At 32.9% G+C, this 18,561-nt stretch overlaps 1 protein-coding gene across 1 annotated transcript; it reads right to left on the bottom strand.

Annotated features, from left to right (window-relative positions):
* Positions 1–11,856: 11,856 nt before the first annotated feature.
* On the bottom strand, positions 11,857–15,071 carry LOC107493950 (CASP-like protein 4A3). Its single transcript, XM_016114987.3, has 3 exons — positions 14,075–15,071; positions 12,589–12,721; positions 11,857–12,322 (listed from the first exon to the last, which is right to left on the bottom strand). Exons 1-3 carry the CDS (start codon positions 14,611–14,613, stop codon positions 12,125–12,127), a joined length of 870 nt encoding a protein of 289 aa, XP_015970473.1. The 5' UTR covers positions 14,614–15,071; the 3' UTR covers positions 11,857–12,124.
* Between the last annotated feature and the right edge of the window lie 3,490 nt (positions 15,072–18,561).

Genomic DNA, 18,561 nt, shown 5'->3' on the forward strand with positions numbered 1-18,561 from the left:
CAAAAAAAAAAAAAAAAAGAAACAAAAAGCATTTTCATTTTTGAGCTTAGACTTTTAGAGAAATCATTACAATTGACCCAAAAAAATGAGAATACCCCTTTTAACTTATAAATGAAGGGTAGTTGAGGTTCAGCACAGTTGGCATACCTGTCTGTCTCATATAATGCTGTACCCGGGTTCAAATCCCAGCTGAAGCTTTTTGTTGTGTCCAATCCAGTTGACCAAAAACAAAAAAAAGGAATGATTGATAACTTTGGTTTTGTTAAGAAGGTTTAGCTTAAGCCTACTAATGAAAACAAGTTTTTATAGAAATTATATAGTTTAAATTTTAATACAATGATATAATTTTACATGTATTAAAGTAAAAAAATTTTAAAATTTCTACTTATAATAATCTTAACATTAGTTAAATCTATATTAAAATATGTTATAATTGTATATTTTGCTAAAAGTTACTTAAAAACTAATTATTTTATATTTTTAATGCATTGAATTATTAAAAAAATGTTCTTAGGACATAAAAAAATCATTAATATTTCAAATCATTAAAAAGGTTATTTAATTTTACCTGATTGAACATTTAAAACATAATAACTAAGATATTATATCATTATTCATCAACTTATTACAATCGGAAATTTTTAATTACTAATAGAGTATTGTATGATATGATATCATATTCCAAAAACTCACTCTCGAGACTTGGTTTAGTAAGATTTTTAAAAAAATATTGTAAAAGTACAAACTCTATTTTGTATTTGATAGAAAAATAAACTATATACTTATATTTATAACTTTTAAAAAAAATGCTTTTAAAAATACTTAAAGTGAAACTTTTTAAAATTAACTTGTGCTTATTTTTATTAAAGCATAAATCAACTTAAAAAAATATGTATACTTTTTAAGTTAAGGTATACGAATATCGCTTTAGGTGTATTTGTATAAATTATGAATTTTCAAAAATGACTATTCATTTCAATAATTCAAAATTCACAGCAATCTAATAATTTCAAATGCAAAAACTCATAATTCAAATTAAATATTAATAGTAATATATTTAAACATAATTATAGGTATAATATCTAACAACGACAACAATAATTATGAACTAATAATGTTGTTAATTAATATAATTCTTTTTAATTTGACAAAAGTCCTAAATTTTTTTACCTTAATAATACTAATTCGCATACTATAAATATAGAGATGACAAAATTTGGAGATATAACTAATTATTAAATTAAAGAGTTACTTTAAAATTTTAATAATGACTGAAATTCAAGATTTAAAACTCTTTTCTCACCCACTGAATTAACTTGAACTTCATTAACGAGATTGTGAGAAAATAAACTTTTTTTTGTATAAGTGATATATTAAAATTGAGATCAAATAGAAGAATAAAAATAAAATTTAGTGTGTTGCGGTTAAGTAAGAATTTTAGAACAAAGATGATAGAATGAGAGAAGAGTTAAAAAGGAGGAGAGGATTTGATTTGTATGAAGGAATAAAAAAAAAGAGAAAATGAGAGGAGGATCGAGGAAGAATAAGGAGATAAAAAAAAAGTTTAAGTGGGGCATGTACCTCACGTGCCTGCTCTCTCTCTCTTATTTTTGTTATTACATGTTGTTTGTGAGTGTTTTAGATCATTGTTATAGTTATATAATAAGTGTCATGAAGTGGACTTTTATTAAGTGTAATTATTTGCAAATGAACGAATTTAAAGTAGTTCCTTTTTTTTTTATGAAAAATATTCTAAGAACAACTTATAAGCTGAATTGGAGTATGTTAATGGAAGGTGAAGAAACAGCTACATTTAGACATTGGTTACACAAATTACAAAATTATGTTTTGATTTGATAGCATGGTCTCTGACTTGAAATTTGGGTTAGGTAAGGACTCGATTTTATTTGTCTGGCTATTTTATAACTTATTCGGTAAAATTTCAAACCACGGCCCAACAAAATTTAATGAGGTAAGCCCAATGATAAAAAAAATAAAAAATTAATTAATAAAAAGTAATTAATGAGTCAAACTTGACTTTATAAGGGTATTTAATTCCTCTAAGTCAAATTTTACTAGCAAAAAATAAATACTTGGCTACTATTGGTTTATTTTTCTCACTAGACACTTTTTGAGTATGAAATTCACTTTTAGTGACAATTTTTATGCATGCTAGAGAAAAATTGATAATCCAAAATCTCGAAATCAATGGTAAACATAATTTCTACTTTAGTAATTATGTCCCAAGATTAATCTTAACATTCATTCATGATTTATGGCTTTAAAATAAATTCCAGTTGCTAATTATTTTACCGTACGATATAAGTTACTCTGAAACGAACTTCTGACTAGTGTTTAGCAAACAACTCCTAAAGGTTCCAAATCCTCTTGCTTGTTTTTCAAATAACCCGCTCCTCTTTGCTGTGTTTTTAACTTCGAGTAATTAACAGCGGTTAACTACGTCATTGTGAGGATGATTGTGTTTTCTCGAAGTCACACCCATTCTCTCTCAATCTCAACTCATTCTCCTCTGATTTTTTTAGCTCCTTATACCACAATTAATTTAACCAAGACTCATATTTTTATTTAAGAAATTCTTGATCACAAAATTCATGAAATACTTTATACATTTTTACATAAAATGGCCGAGTTTTAGAGAGAAAATGAAAGTAAATTCCTGTAATTTTCTTTGTGTTTCAGCCCTTATTCCAACTTTTTTTCCATTGTTCTTCAAGTCTTCTACAAGAATCCAAACCATACAAACACAATTCCTTTCCCGTTTTCACTAATTCTTATGTTTTTATCGAAATTTTAGCAAGATAAGCTCTTGTTCCTTCTCCATTCTTTTCTGTTTTTTCAAAAATAATCATGATGAATTTTTTATCTTCTATAACAATAAAACTCTTCTTGAATTTCATATGGAGCACGCCTAAAGAGCTAGAGAACCTCAAGCTTAAAGTGGCTAAATTTTATCACTTTTTATGACATTTTTTGGCGAAGAAAAACTGCACCACCACTAGCAGTGTCCCTACCTTTGTGTGACTATTTTCTGGTGTCTGAAAGGTTTAAGATCTAAATTAAATAAGTGGTAAGGGTTAGGATTAGATAGAATATGTTTGTGCTTGTTTCGATGTTCATATAATCCACTTTGTGGTGATTTTGTGTTCAATTTTGTAATCTGAAAATTCATTGGTACTTTTTTGTTTTTGTCTTATTATTTGAGTGATATACGAAGCTTATTTACCTCTGAAAATGATATAGAACAAAAAAAATATTTAAAGCCCTTGGGATTTAAATTTTAAGTCTTAAAACTCACTAAAAGTGGACTTTGGCTTTCAAACGTGTATTTCTAGAAATTTCTGTCCCTGAAGACCTGAGGAGTGACGTGTTAAAGAGTTAAAAAGAAATTAGAAAAATAGTTTTAATCTTATGAAACAAGTGTGTAAAAGTAAAAAGGGTATTTAGTTATTTTCGAATAAAAAGAGGGCTAAAATATAATTTAAGTAAGAATGTGATAGTTTTAGAGGTAAAATAGTAATTATATAAATTAGTTGGGTAAAAATTATAATTAAAATCCTAAATAAAAACTTTAGTAAAAGTTATGAGTAAAAATGCAACATATGGTAACTAAACAAGTAAATAAAACAATAAAAGGTAAAATAGTCTTTTAGGTTCCTTCGGGTAAAATTGATGTTTATTAAAAATATTAAGGGTGATTTGGTCATAGAAAAATTCTAGAATTAATTCGGTAAAGTTTTAGCATTAAATAAAATTAAGTTTTAATTACTCTGTCAGTCCCTATAGTTTTACTGAATTTTCAATTAGGTCCCTATACTTTTTTTTTCGATTGAGTCCCTATACCATATCAGATTTTATAATCAAGTCCCTACTATGACAAAAATGATGAAATTAACAGAATATTCTATTAAACAAGCCGAATATGCCTAACACTTTACTGAATATTCTGTATAGTTTAACAGAATATTCCGTTAATTTTAATATTTTTATCACGGTAAGGACTTACTTAAAAAATCTGATATAGTATAGGGACCTAATTGTAAATTCGGTAAAATTATAGGGACCGACAGAATAATTAAACCTAAAATTAAACAGAAAGACTAGAGCATTTAGAGATAAAATGGTAACTTTAGACATCATGTGAAATATAAAAATGGTTAATGAACTTAATGAAGGGTGAAAAGCTATTTTAAAAAGATATGACGGTAAAATGGTAAAATAACACTATTAGGGGTGAAAGCGTCACTAAAGCCTAAAGAAAACGGTAAAAAGAGAAGTCATGTACAAAAGAACAAATTGAAAATATATAAAAGTACCAAGGGTAAAATAATAAATGGGACAAAGACTGAGAGATTTAAAGCGAAGAAACTGGGCACATCTTTTTTTAAAAAGGAAGGACAGAAAAGTCCTTTAGAGATAAAATTTATTGAAAAGTGCCGCGAAAAAAGAAACTGTAAGCCCATATAAAGCAGGCATAAGGAGATAGAGAAACTCAAGATCAAAGTGGGTAAATTTCATCACTTTTTATTACACTTTTCGGCCAAGAAAAATTGCACCACCATTAGCCGTGTTTCTGTCTTTGTGTGAGTATTTTTTGGTGTTTGAGAGGTCTAAGAATTGAGCTAAAATTTGTTTGTTCTTATTTCGGTGTTCATATAATTCACTTTGTTTGGTGATTTTGTGTTCAATTTTGTAATATAAAAATTTATTGATGTTTTTCTATTTTTGGCTTATTATTTGAGTAATATATGAAGCTTATTTGTGTCTGAAAATTATATGAAACAACGAAAAATATTTAAAGCACTTGAAATTTAAGTTTCAAGTTTTAAAAGTCACCAAAAGTGGATAGAAATGCAAACTTGTACTTCTTCAAAATTCAGTCCCTAAAGACCTCAAAAGTGACTTGTTAAAGAGTTAAAAAGAAAGAAAAATAGTTTTAATCCAATGAAACAAGTGTGTAAAAAGAAAAAGGGTGTTCTGGTCTTTTTAGAAAAAAAAGAAGACTAAAAATACAATTTAAGAAAGATATAATTCAAATTTTGAATTTAATAGTTTTAGGGATAAAATAGTAATTATACAAATTATTTGGTTCAAAATTATAATTAAAATAAAATTTTGGACCTAAATAAAAATTTTAGTAAAAGTTAGGAGTAAAACTGCAACATATGGTAACTAAACAAGTAAATAAAATAATAAAGGATAAAATAGTCATTTAGGTTTATAAGAATAAAATTGGCATTTATTGAAAATATTAAGAGTGATTTGGTCATAGAAAAATTCTAGGATTAATTCGGTAAAGTTTTAACGCAAAATAAAATTAAACAAAAAAATTAGAATACTTGGGTATAAATTAATAATTTTAGGCTTAAAATAAAATATAAAATGGTTAATTAACTTAATGAAGGGTAAAAACATTTTTTTAAAAAGATATGAGGATAAAATGGTAAAGTAATACCATTAATGGTGAAAACGTCACTAAAAACCTAAAGAAAATGGTAAAAAAGAAGTTATGTACAAAAAGGCAAAATTAAAAATATATAAAAGTACCAAGGACAAACTAGTTAATATTGCAAAGGCTGAAAGATTTAAAGAGAAGAGACTATGCACAAGTTTTTACAAAAAGAAAAGGCAGAAAAGTCCCTTAGAAATAAGTTCATTGAAAAGTGCCGTAAAAAAAGAAACTGTAAATCTCAAGGTGTTAGAGATTACCTGGTACAGCGGACCTCTGTCCTGCCTAGCCAGAGACTATATGATGGTGGGACACCCATCAGAATGCACAATGTTCCTCCAACTGTTTGCGTACTATGGCATCAAGCCCTGTGACGATTGCCGATTGTCAGAATGTACGTGGCTTTGTCATTAGGCATGTATGCAAAACGTACGCAGTTGTGAGAATGATGATGAGTATCACGGATCATCACATTCATCATGTTGAAGTGCAACGAATATCTTAGAACAGGAATAAACTGAATTGAATAGAAAATAGTAGTAATTGCATTAAAACTCGAGGTATAGCAAAGCTCCACACCCTTAATCTATGGTGTGTAAAAACTCCACCGTTGAAAATACATAAGTGATAGTGGTCCAGGCATGGCCGAATGACCAGCCTCCATGAATGATCAATAGTCTCCAAAGATGAATAATGGAATAAAATCGAGACCAAAGATGTCTAATACAATAGTAAAACGTTCTATTTATACTAGACTAGCTACTAGGGTTTACAGAAGTAAGTAATTGATGCAGAAATCTACTTCCGGGGCCCACTTGGTATGTGCTTGGGCTGAGCTTGAGCTTTACACGTGCAAAGGCTTCTTTTGGAGTTGAACTCCAAGTTGTAACATGTTTTTGGCGTTCAACTCTGATTCGTGACGTGTTTCTGGCGTTTGACTCCAGAATGCAACATGGAACTGGCGTTGAGCGCCAGTTTATGTCGTCTAATCTCGAATAAAGTATGGACTATTATATATTGCTGTAAAGCTATGGATGTCTACTTTCCAACGTTGTTGAGAGCGCTCCATTTGAAGTTTTGTAGCTCCAGAAAATCCATTTTGAGTGCAGGGAGGTCAGAATCCAACAGCATCAGCAGTCTTTTGTCAGCCTTTTATCAGAGTTTTGCTCAGGTCCCTCAATTTCAGACAGAAAATATCTGAAATCATAGAAAAACACACAAACTCATAGTAAAGTCCAGAAATGTGAATTTAGCATAAAAACTAATGAAAACATCCCTAAAAGTAGCTAGATCCTACTAAAAACTATATAAAAACAATGCCAAAAAGCGTATAAATTATCCGCTCATCAGTGATCCCGAAAGTTAAATTCGATCTGAAAGAAGACGAATATCCGGAGATCCAAGAGCAAATTCAAAACAGGAGTTGGAAAATCCTAGCTAATCTTGAGACAAAGGTGGGAAGGAACATGGTTCAAGAATTCTACTCTAATCTGTGGCAAACAGACAAGCAGAGATTAGCTGGAGCCGCCTTCTATGACTATCGAACTCTGGTCAGAAGAAAGATTGTTCACCTTCATCCTGACAAAATCAGGGAGATCTTCAAGCTACCTCAGCTGAAAGATGACCCAGACTCCTTTAATAGGAGAATGATGAGAACAAATAAGGGCTTGGACAAAATTCTAGAGGACATATGCCTCCCTGGAACCAAGTGGACAACCAGCACAAAGGGTGTCCCAAATCAACTCAAGAGAGAAGATCTCAAACCAGTCGCCAGAGGCTTGCTGGACTTCATTAGGTGTTCTATACTGCCCACTAGCAACCGCTCTGAAGTTACCATTAAAAGAGCAATAACGATCCATTGCATTATGTTAGGAAAAGAAGTGGAAGTTCATCAGCTGATTTCTTGTGAACTTTACACAATTGCAAACAAGAACTCCAAAGATGCCAAATTGGCTTATCCAAACTTAATCTCTATGCTATGTAAAGATGTTGGGGTGAAGATGGGAGTAACTGAGTATATCTCAGTTGAGAGACCAATCACCAAAAAGTCAATGGAGAGACAACAGGTGCAGGACGACCCCATCAAGAGGAGAGCACAGGAGTTCCTCCCGGAAATCCCTCAAATTGAATACCGGGAGCGCCTTGAAGCATCTGTCACCAATTTGCAAGAAGCTATGGAGCAACTAAAGAAAGAACAGTAAAATCAAAATAGCATGCTTTGCAAACTGCTTAAGGAACAAGAAGAGCAAGTGCGTGAACTGAGGGAACTGAAGCGTCAGAAGCTGTCTCTTGAAGGACCAAGCACCCCACAGATTAAAGGAGCATCCACCTCCCAAAATAAAGGTTGTTGAGTCCTAATCTTAGCTTTAACTCTGTGATAATTGTTCTTATTAGGAATTTACCTTAGAAGTCATATATGAAGTAGTAGTAATTAGTATCTCTATTTTGATTTTATCTCCAATTAAGCTATAATTTATTTTTCTCATCATCATCAAACATGAATAAAATAGTAGATTTTTAGAATAAAGAGGCAATATTTTTTTCGAGTTCTTAATAAGGAAAATTCTAATTATTTATATGTGGTGGCAATACTATTTGTCTTCTGAATGAATGCTTGAATAGTGCATATTTTTTATATTGAATTTTATGAATGTTAAAATTGTTGGCTCCTGAAAGAATGATGAACAAGAGAAATATTATTCCTGATCTGAAAAATCATGAAATTGATTCTTGAAACAAGAAAAAGCAGTGAAAAAAAAGCAAAAGAGGTAGAAAAAGCCAATAGCCCTTTATACCAAAAGGCAAGGGTGAAAAGGATCCAAGGCTTTGAGCATCAATGGATAGGAGGGCCCAAGGGAGTAAATCCAGGCCTAAGCGGCTAGATCAAGTTGTCCCTAACCATGTGCTTGTGGCATGCAGGTCCAAGTGAAAAGCTTGAGACTGAGTGGTTAAAGTCGTGATCCAAAGTAAAAGAGTGTGCTTAAGAACTCTGGACACCTCTAATTGGGGACTTGAGTAAAGCTAAGTCACAATCTGAAAAGGTTCACCCAGTTATGTGTCTGTGGCATTTATGTATCCAGTGGTAACACTGGAAAACAAAGTGCTTAGGGCCACGGCCAAGACTCATAAAGTAGCTGTGTTTAAGAATCAACATACTAAAATTGGAGAATCAATAATACTATCTGAAGTCTGAGTTCCTATGGATGCCAATCATTCTGAATTTCAAAGGATAAAGTGAGATGCCAAAACTGTTTGGAAGCAAAAAGCTACTAGTCCCGCTCATCTAATTAGAATCGGAGCTTCACTTAAAACTCTGAGATACTATTGCTTCTTGATTTCTTTTTATCCTATTTTATTTATCTAGTTGCTTGAGGACAAGCAACAGTTTAAGTTTGGTGTTGTGATGAGCGAATATTTTATACACTTTTTGGGGGTAATTTCATATAGTTTTTAGTATGTTTTAGTTAGTTTTTAGAATATTTTTATTAGTTTTTTGGCAAAATTCATATTTCTGGACTTTACTATGAGTTTGTGTGTTTTTCTGTGATTTCAGGTATTTTTTGGCTGAAATTGAGGGAGTTGAGCAAAAATCTGATTCAGGCTGAAATAGGACTGCTGATGTTGTTGGATTCTGACCTCCCTGCACTCGGAATGGATTTTTTGGAACTACAGGAGTCCAATTGGCGCGCTCTCAATTGGGTTGGAAAGTAGATATCCAGCGGTTTCCAGCAATATATAATAGTCCATACTTTGCGCGAAGATGAACGATGTAAACTGGCGTTTAACGCCAGTTCCATGTTGCATTCTGGCGTTGAACGCCAGAAACAGGTTACAACCTGACGTTTAACTCCAGAAACAGCCCAGGCACATGAGAAGCTCAAGTCTCAGCCCCAGCACACAACAAGTGGGCCCCAGAAGTGGATTTCTGCATTATCCATCTTAGTTTATTCATTTTCTGTAAACCTAAGCTACTAGCTTAGTATTTAAACAACTTTTAGAGATTTATTTTGTATCTCATGACATTTTTAGATCTAAACTTTGTACTCTTTGACGGCATGAGTCTCTAAACTCCATTATTGGGGGTGAGGAGCTCTGCAGCGTCTCGATGAATTAATGCAATTATTTCTGTTTTCTATTCAAACACGCTTGTTCCTATCTAAGATGTTCATTTGCACTTCAATATGAAGAAGGTGATGACCCGTGACACTAATCACCATTCTCAACTTATGAATGCATGCCTAACAACCATCTCCGTTCTACCTTCGATTGAATGAATATCTCTTGGATTCTTTAATCAGAATCTTCGTGGTATAAGCTAGAATCCATTGGCAGCATCCTTGAGAATCCGGAAAGTCTAAACCTTGTCTGTGGTATTCCGAGTAGGATTCAGGGATTGGATGACTGTGATGAGCTTCAAACTCGCGAGTGTTGGGCGTAGTGACAGACGCAAAAGGATCAATGGACCCTATTCCTACATGATCGAGAATCGACAGATGATTAGCCGTGCTGTGACAGAGCATTTGGACCATTTTCACTGAGAGGATGGGAAGTAGCCATTGACAATGGTGACACCCTACATACAGCTTGCCATGGAAGGAGCCTTGCATGTTTGAAAGTGAGAAAGCATTATGTTGCAGGGATTCAGAAGACAAAGCATCTCCAAAACTCCAACATATTCTCCATTATTGAGTAACAATTACTTATTTTATGCCCTTTCACTTTTTTTACAATTGAAACTAAAGAACCCTATTGGTATCCTGACTAAGAATAATAAGATAACCATAGCTTGCTTCAAGCCAACAATCTCTATGGGATTCGACCCTTACTCACGTAAGGTATTACTTGGACGACCCAGTGCACTTACTGGTTAGTTGTGTGGAATTACATAGTGTGAGAGTAATTTTCGTGCACCAGTTACAGACTCATATGTATATATTTAATATAAGGTCTAAAGTCTCTAAGAAAAGTCGTGAAGTAGTGCCTAGCGACTAGCGTTAGTCATGACGTGCTAGAAGTTTAGTCATTACATGTTACATGTAATGAACGGTGATGCTTGGTTACCCAAGTATCTATTTTCACCCATTTCTAGTATACACTTCTCCAACTGATTCTCTAATCCAATCAACCTATCTTCTAGCTTTTTAACTTTGTCATCCACCGAATCACTCTTGTCTTCAAATCAATTCTTCTTTTGCATTAATACTGCTTTTGGGATTGTCTTTATAGCATCCTCATTAAATAAAGAAACATAATCATCTAGCCACGCAAAGAATGAACAATGAGTTTATACAATCTACAATTCAAATTTAGCTTGTGAGACTAATAGTGAATACAGAATTCAACCAACCAACATATTATTAAACATATCATACCTTTAAGTAAGGGCAATGATAGAATAATTTATCTGGGTTGTTTTCGGTCCACGACATAAATAGAATGGCATGAGACCCACAATAGCACTTTGAAGAGACCCATATCTTCTTCCTCCGAACTCGACACTCTCGTTCGTGCTACAAGTCAAATTTTCGCCTTCGATTCACAGGTCTAATAATAACTAACATTCTCCATTTTCAATCATGGTGTCCTAGAATTTTTCTATGATTTCAAAGATGAGTGAGTATGGAAAGATTGGGACTATAACGAATCACCCAAATTAGGTTTGGTTCAGTGAATTTGAGAAATAACATCGTTTTTAAAGAACATATGGGACAAATCAACCCTTATTCATTCCTCTTAAGCCAATATAGCACTTAACTCCGACTAAATGTCCACATCAGCATCGTTAACTAATATAGGAATTAGTTTGGGCATCTATTTTTATATTTTAAAAATCATTTTATTAAATACAATTATTATTAGTTATACTTATTAAAAGATATTTTTAATTTAATTTGCTCAATATAAATACAATAATTTTTAAAAAATTATTCTTTAAAAGTTAATTTTTATAAGTTAGTTTAAAAAAAAGTAAAAGCTTTAGTCATATCCTTCATGATGACAACTTACATTTTTCTTTCCCTTTATGCTCAAGTGTAATGGCCATTAAAATTAATGCATCAACAAAGTCAGCTGTACCAGTAAATCATTATGTTGAATTCTTAGTTTCATAGAGCTATTTTTATTTTAGGACCTAGATTGTTCCATACATCTCTAATATTATAGTGGGTATTGACATAATGCTTAAATGCTATGACAATGTGGATTGCGTAATAAAAGTATAATATGTATAGGGTTATGGAGGAAGGGCCATTATTATTTTTTCATTCATATATTTGTTTTATTGTGTATTCCAGGTGTTTATGAGAACAGGATAAAAAAATAAATTCTGATCTCATTTATAAGGCTTAACTACCTCTAACTAGTAATTAGCGACAAGAAATAGCTAAGTTTTGTGTAAAACTATTTTCATTTAAAATATTGAAATTAAAAATTGTATTTCAAAGTTATACAAAATTCTTTCTCCACCCTGCGAATCGTAAGATGAAATACCATGCAAGTTTATGTATACAAGTCTGTCTGTACAGTAAAAGAAAAAAAAAATCACGGGCAATGACATTTTCTTGAATGCATTAATAGACATAAGAAGAAAAAGAATTTAAAAAGAGGACTCATATAGACAGACAGTTTGTATGTGTATGTGGTTTAAAATGTTGGTTGCTAAGGAACAGGATAGAGAGTGAAGAGGTTGTAACCAGAGATGAGTGAACTAATGGAAAATGCAATGAAAGCTAGGAAGGAGAAAGCAACTGATGCACTCGCCATCTCCGTGAACTCATCTCTTCCCCAGTTCGATTGCCAATCATCTACCCGGGTAGCTGCCGATGATGATGCAGACATCAGGAGATATGCCAGAACCTGTCATTCAATTTAATTTATCGTGCGCCAAGGCATGCACAAAAAAAAAAATTGTTAAAATTTTCCACAACTCAGTCTGTTATTCAATTACAAAAGAAAATTCAAGATTCATTCAATTGAACAAGGCATGAATTAGTTTAAGATCGATGAATTATAATTGCTTTCAACATGGTTATCGTTTCTTTTTCTTGTCATCTCTTGGACTCAAATCTGAAAAGCATAAATTGAAATGAAGCTTAAAAGTTGAATTGGTTTCTTTAACTAACCTGATCCATGAAGAAATCAAAGTGAGGGCGGAAATGGTGAACGAGTAATTGTTTGCCAGAGAACTCGGTGGCAAGATCACATGCTTGAAATGCAGCATAAACAAGTGCTATAACGTTCATTGATAAACAATACCTGCGCCCATATCACCCAACAGTAATTTGGTAAAATTAAATGCCAAACAGAAAAAAAAAAGGAGTATACAAATCCAACGATGACAACAATTATTATTGTAACAAGTAGTAGTACTCGCATTAATCAGGTACGGATTTTCCATGTTCAAAAAATTGCAATTAAGTGTAGCTTCAAAAGCAATTCAAAACATCGTCCTGCCAAATTCAACGGCATTTCAACGAAATTATGGCCTTTGACATTGATCTGACCCATTCAAAAAGTTGAACATTTTTCATCCACTAAAGCAACTCTAATAAGTGATTACTTGTTTATAAATTATCATAAACAGAAAAAGTGAGTAGTGATGACCCAACACTTCCTTAAGCGGACTAGTAAGTTAATCACTAGACTAATCCAACTTGATTAGAAGCAAATTAATTTAATGCAATATTAATATACCCCATTCTTAAATATAAATGCAAAAAATAGTAATAAACAAATCTTAATAATGTACATATAAGATAGAATTATATTACCTTTAAACAAATATACATGCGTAATTAATGTTATTTAATCATTATGATTACAATTAAATTAAGGATGTTATTAAAAAATTAATAGTATTATCTAAAATACATTTATAGTAGTAATGTTTATTTTAAAAATTCGTTATTTCCTTTAACTTAACACTAGGTAGTTAGATTAAAAAAAAAAAAGATAAATATATAGCAAAATCCAATTTAGAATAATCGAATAATTTGATTCGTTCACTTTATACCTGTAAATTATCCTGAAAACCAGAAGAGTAATACTCCTAAGTAGACGGAAGAGATAGTATTTACACAACTCTTTAATCATTCAGTAATATTACATAATTAAGTCACTTTGAGAAGAACTGAGTTTAATTAAGTTATTTCAATTGTTTATTAAATAACTAAATTAAAAAATAGACACAAAATAATAAAAGAAAAGATTAAATTTAAATTGATTACAAAAATAATTTGTTCAACTCCATTTTTTTAATTGGATTAACAAAATTTATTTGAGTATAAGGCTCTTGAGCTCAAAAAGTCACACACCTAATGACATATCACAAATAATGAAAATGCATTTTTCATTAGCAAATACTACTAAAAAAAAATAAAAATAAAGATAGAAAGAAGTGACTGAGTATTCGATATCTTCGATAATAGTTAAAATATTAAACAATTTAGTAAAATATGTTCATACATGCATAGGGAAGGCATTGTATCCATAATCCATGTCACCATGTGATGTGAGTACTGATGACTAGTATTGATCGACCTACTATATTGCAAATAATATAATATTTGCTAAAAAAATAAAATAGAAAAGGAAAGAAGAAATTAAAACCTGTATTCCTTGTAGCGATAAAAGGAGTCACCACTCCAACCTTGAGTCTTATCGGCCGCCATAATCGAAAACGAAATCAAACACAGAACCACCTCGCTCACCCGGAACCCTAGCGCCGCCGTCCTCATTATCTTCTCCCTATTCATCGCCGGCGCCGTCCTGCTTCTCCCCCTCCCTCCGCCTTCTCTGCCTCGTCCTCCATGACTGGCGCTCAGATTCGTCGGCGCAGGCTGAGGCTCCTGCCTCACAGCGCGGTTGATTACCAACACCGGCGGTGCATTCTCCGGGGTCGGGCTCTGGCGATCGGAATCGTGCAAGGGAGATTGGTGCGCCGGACTTCCGACGACCACGATTGCCCTGGAGTTGTCACGGTGTTGACTTTCCGGTGAGTTTTCCGGCGAGTGAAACCGCTGCGGCGGAGATTCAGACTCGTTAGGATCGCCGCCATCGGAGAGAGGAGAGGATCGTATTCGGAATGGTGAGTGAGGCGAGTCGAAATGAGTCGTCGACTCGGGTTCTTTCAACACCGACTTTTTCATTTTTTTTTAAACAAAAAAATCGCAGAGTGCACTGCGTTTTACGTGGAATCGAATTTCGTAGCCTCGGCGGGTTTTAAAGGCGGGGAAAAGAGGAATAAAGAGGAAGAAGGCGTTTGAGTGGTGGGAAATGGGAGAGAAAGTCGAAAGAAAAAAAAGTGTAGTAGTAAGGAGGAGTAGAGTGGTATTCTCTAGGTTCTGTAATTTTCAGCGTAGGATCTTGCCACGTGGGCTTCGATCTGAAAAAGCCCATTGTTTTCAGTACACAGTCAACCAATAAGAGAGCGCCACGTAAGCGTGGCATGTGGGTGAGATGGGTTTGATTCTTGGAGTGCAGGTAGGAAAAAGGTTTGGGTTCCGCATGGGATTCAAAACTCCACTGAGAGTCAAGTGTTTCCTCCTTCCGATTCTTTCCGTTCCTAACTTCGACTTCACTGTCATACTTGCACTTCTGGTAACTTAGCAAACTTAGCTTAGCTTTTCTTATTATTAAGTAAAGGAGCTTCATTATTGATTTTTGTTCCCAAACTGCTTTTTCGTTTGTCATATGTTAATGTAACTTGTAAAGCTAGGGTTGCATCACTACTCACTTATAATGTTGTTTGTACTCAAAATTTTTTTAATATTGAATTAAGTTTATTCTATTATTACATTAAGCATGCAAAATGAAACTTCATGATAATAACTCAAAAATAATAAATTTGATAGTCAAATGCTCTATTAGTATGTATAATACTGATAGTACAAAATTTCGACAAATTATGTGATTAGATGATGATGAAGCAAAATGACATCTACATCATGCATGATATGACTTCAGTCGAAATTGGCCTGGATCGAATTTTGTTAATAACACATGAGTTAATTCGGTGACACATGGTAAAAAAAGAACGTGGAGGTAAAAACTTGGGGACCAAGGTAAAGGAGAAGACGTGGAATTTTTAACTTAAAGAACCAGGTTTTTTATGGTCAAGACAAGGTGGATTAAGAAAATCCGAAAAAAAGAAAAGCTAGACGGTGGGATAGAGAAAAATATTCAGTAATCTAGCATCTTTGCCTATAAATAAGAGAAATTTAGAAGAGTTAGGAACTTCAAGGAGAATACTTAAAAATTACTCTAAAATTCAGCAATTTTCAAGCTACACTGACATCAAGGAGAACTATGAAATACAAGTGCATGTAAATGTCTAGAGTCAATTTTTAATTTGTTTTATTGATTTTTTTTTCAAGTATTTTACCTTCTTTAAATTCTAGTTTGTTTTCTTTCTTATTTATTTAATTTAATTTCTCATTTACATTCGTATTCCATTTGTTATAATTATTCATATTATTTTTACAAGTTATATCAAATACTTCATATATTTTATACAAGTAATTTTTAACACACTCAGTAAATTCCAAATTGAGTTTCTTCTTTTAAGAGGAATCGTATCTACTCCTCGAATTGAGATCTTGATACAAGATTGAGTCGACGACACTTATTGAGACTAACAAAAATTAAGCAAAACAAATACAATGTACCATTTATTTTATAGATGATGAACAACTAAAAAGAATCAAATAATAAATATCTAATAGTTTATTATTAATAACAATATCAATCATGGCCAATCTAATTAATATTCAAATATCATAACGAAGGTTTTCAATTACATAGAGAAGGGAGTTAAATCTATTACCTATTTTTGCTTCTTTTTAAACTTTAACACCAAAAACATATTCTGTGGTGTCTATAATATGGATTATGCAGAAGATAATTTAATATTGTCTCATAACGAAAACAAAACAGAAAAGAAAGAAGTACACAGTCATGAATCATGGTTCAACTACCTTATGCAATGTGGCTTACATCCAGTCTCCACCACAATAATAGTAGAATTCTCACTATCTTTTCAAATATTACAAATGGCAATTTTCTATGATTCTTCTTAATCTTATACGGGACAAACCAAACTTCTAACCAAGCTTGATTTGATTAGGTTCACTCGCTAGACTCTCAACACTAAGTGTCTACTCAACTTAGTAAGAAAAACCTCTCAGGTTCAAGAAACAAAATAGAAAATTATTGCAAAAGAGATTGACATAATTTTTTAATTTTCTCCAAGCAAACTCTCTTTGCCTTTTCTCTCAATGACTTTTTCTAAATCCTCAAATTTATGCATTTTTTCATTGAATAAAACAAAAAAAAAAGATAAAACTGAAGAACTAGAAATATTTTTATCATTCAATATCCTAGAAAGGAATCCACCTTTGAAGTAAAATTCCTGCTTGTTTTTGCCATTGGAAGTTGGGAACCAATGAAAAATTCTGTAAATGCATGACCCCTCTTTATCACCGCCACCCTTCAATGTTATGGGTTTGCAATAGTAACACCAATATCCGCTGTTTCCTCAGTTACTGGCTTGGGATGAAATAAAATATTATTCGTGGACCGATGGCCTTAAGTGCTGATTTTTTCCTTTTGGTATTGAAGCGGCTCATTCTTTCTGGTTCACGATCGATCTAAAATGCTTTTCTTTTAGCTTGACTTATTCCATTAGGTATGTGGCTTTGTTGTAAGCGGACCTACCAATCATCCTCTCCCCTTTTTCTTAAGGGAAAGCGTAGGCATCAGAGAAGATCCGTGCAGTGCTTGCCTTTCTACCTATCTTTGTATTGCATTCATCCCCATCCTTTGATTCTTTCCATCTTTTCATTCTCTTAGACCCCCAAGAAATATTCCATTTTTTAGAAAAAGCACATCAGCCAGCCTTTCAAGGATCACACTCTTTGTAATCGTATGAGTCCTGGCCTAATCCTTTAGGGTTATCAGTCAAAGTGAGAAAGATTGTTGTTGGAAAAGTACTCCATTACGTATGTATGGTCTTTTTTTCCATATGCCCGTCTAAGCGAGAGTACGAGTTTCCGGCTAGTCTTGGAAGTCTTGTAATGGATTCTTCTAGTTGGGTTGTAGCGCGGGTTTTCGTTAGGTGAATCTTTATCGATCTTCTTCTTGTTTGGTAAACAACCTCTTGCCAGGCACATTAACCTTCTTTAAGATGATTTGACTACACTTTGATCTCTTTTTCGCATTCTCTCATTTCTTTCATATATGGAGTGGATTAAGTTGACTTTCTTTTTCACTCTATAAGAAAGTTCCTTCAGCGGTCTAAGATTTTCTGTCCACTTTGCATTACGTATATTAGTCGATTCAGTAATCATTCTGTTAGCTCTTCATCCCATAAGGATTCGAAGTAGTGTCTCAGTGTAACTGGCCACCAGGAAGAAATCCTCTAAGAGCCCCGCAGGTAACCCCGTAGGTTAACTTATCCCTTCGCAAGGGCCCGGTCTTTGCCTCTCATCAAGGATTTCTTTTTTTATTGCTTCCTTGATAAAGCAGCTTTTATCACATTCTCCTAGTCCATCTACCTCTCTCCTCGTGCAAGCCTTCTATTAGCAGTTCAAATAGTTGAATCGATAATTGTCTAATCTAATTTTTTTGCTATTCCTTCTTTTCTTCTCATGTAAGAATCCCTAGTGGCCCGGTTCATCTGTGTCTTAGTCATGGAAAGAGCATTGACTTAGCTTGAGACTCTTTAACTCCTTAGTCAAATAAGGTGTTTTCATTCTTCCCTCAAATGATGTCTTCAAAGTTATATATCGAATGAATGTGGTTATAGGTCTAGCGCCATCCCTGAATCCGTTCATTTAGGTTGAATTTACTTTTTTCTTTGTCTTTCGTCTAGTAGTGGAAGGTTTGTCTAGGAATTAATCCTCGTATAATAGGGAAGCTAGCATTTCATATTTCCTTCACGTAGTGAAATGCTTTTCATAATTTCTATAATAGGAGTGATGTTAAAGTAAATCTTGTGGTGAGGTTCTTTCGAGCACCATTACAATTGTATTTTTTTCTGCTGCTAAGATTTAATGCTTTGAATTTAGTAAGCAATCTGTCTAGTGGTCCATTAGCTT

Source organism: Arachis duranensis, chromosome 1 (assembly GCF_000817695.3).
Source record: "Arachis duranensis cultivar V14167 chromosome 1, aradu.V14167.gnm2.J7QH, whole genome shotgun sequence".
Classification (NCBI taxonomy): Eukaryota; Viridiplantae; Streptophyta; class Magnoliopsida; order Fabales; family Fabaceae; genus Arachis; species Arachis duranensis.

What these genes read in the sequence shown, in the direction of transcription:
- LOC107493950 (XM_016114987.3), bottom strand. Translation starts at nt 14,613, where the DNA reads ATGAAAAAGTCGGTGTTGAAAGAACCCGAGTCGACGACTCATTTCGAC. An exon ending in TATCGCTACAAGGAATACAG is followed by an intron (nt 12,722 to 14,074) that starts GTTTTAATTTCT and finishes ATATGGGCGCAG; the next exon opens with GTATTGTTTATCAATGAACG. An exon ending in TTGATTTCTTCATGGATCAG is followed by an intron (nt 12,323 to 12,588) that starts GTTAGTTAAAGA and finishes ATTGAATGACAG; the next exon opens with GTTCTGGCATATCTCCTGAT.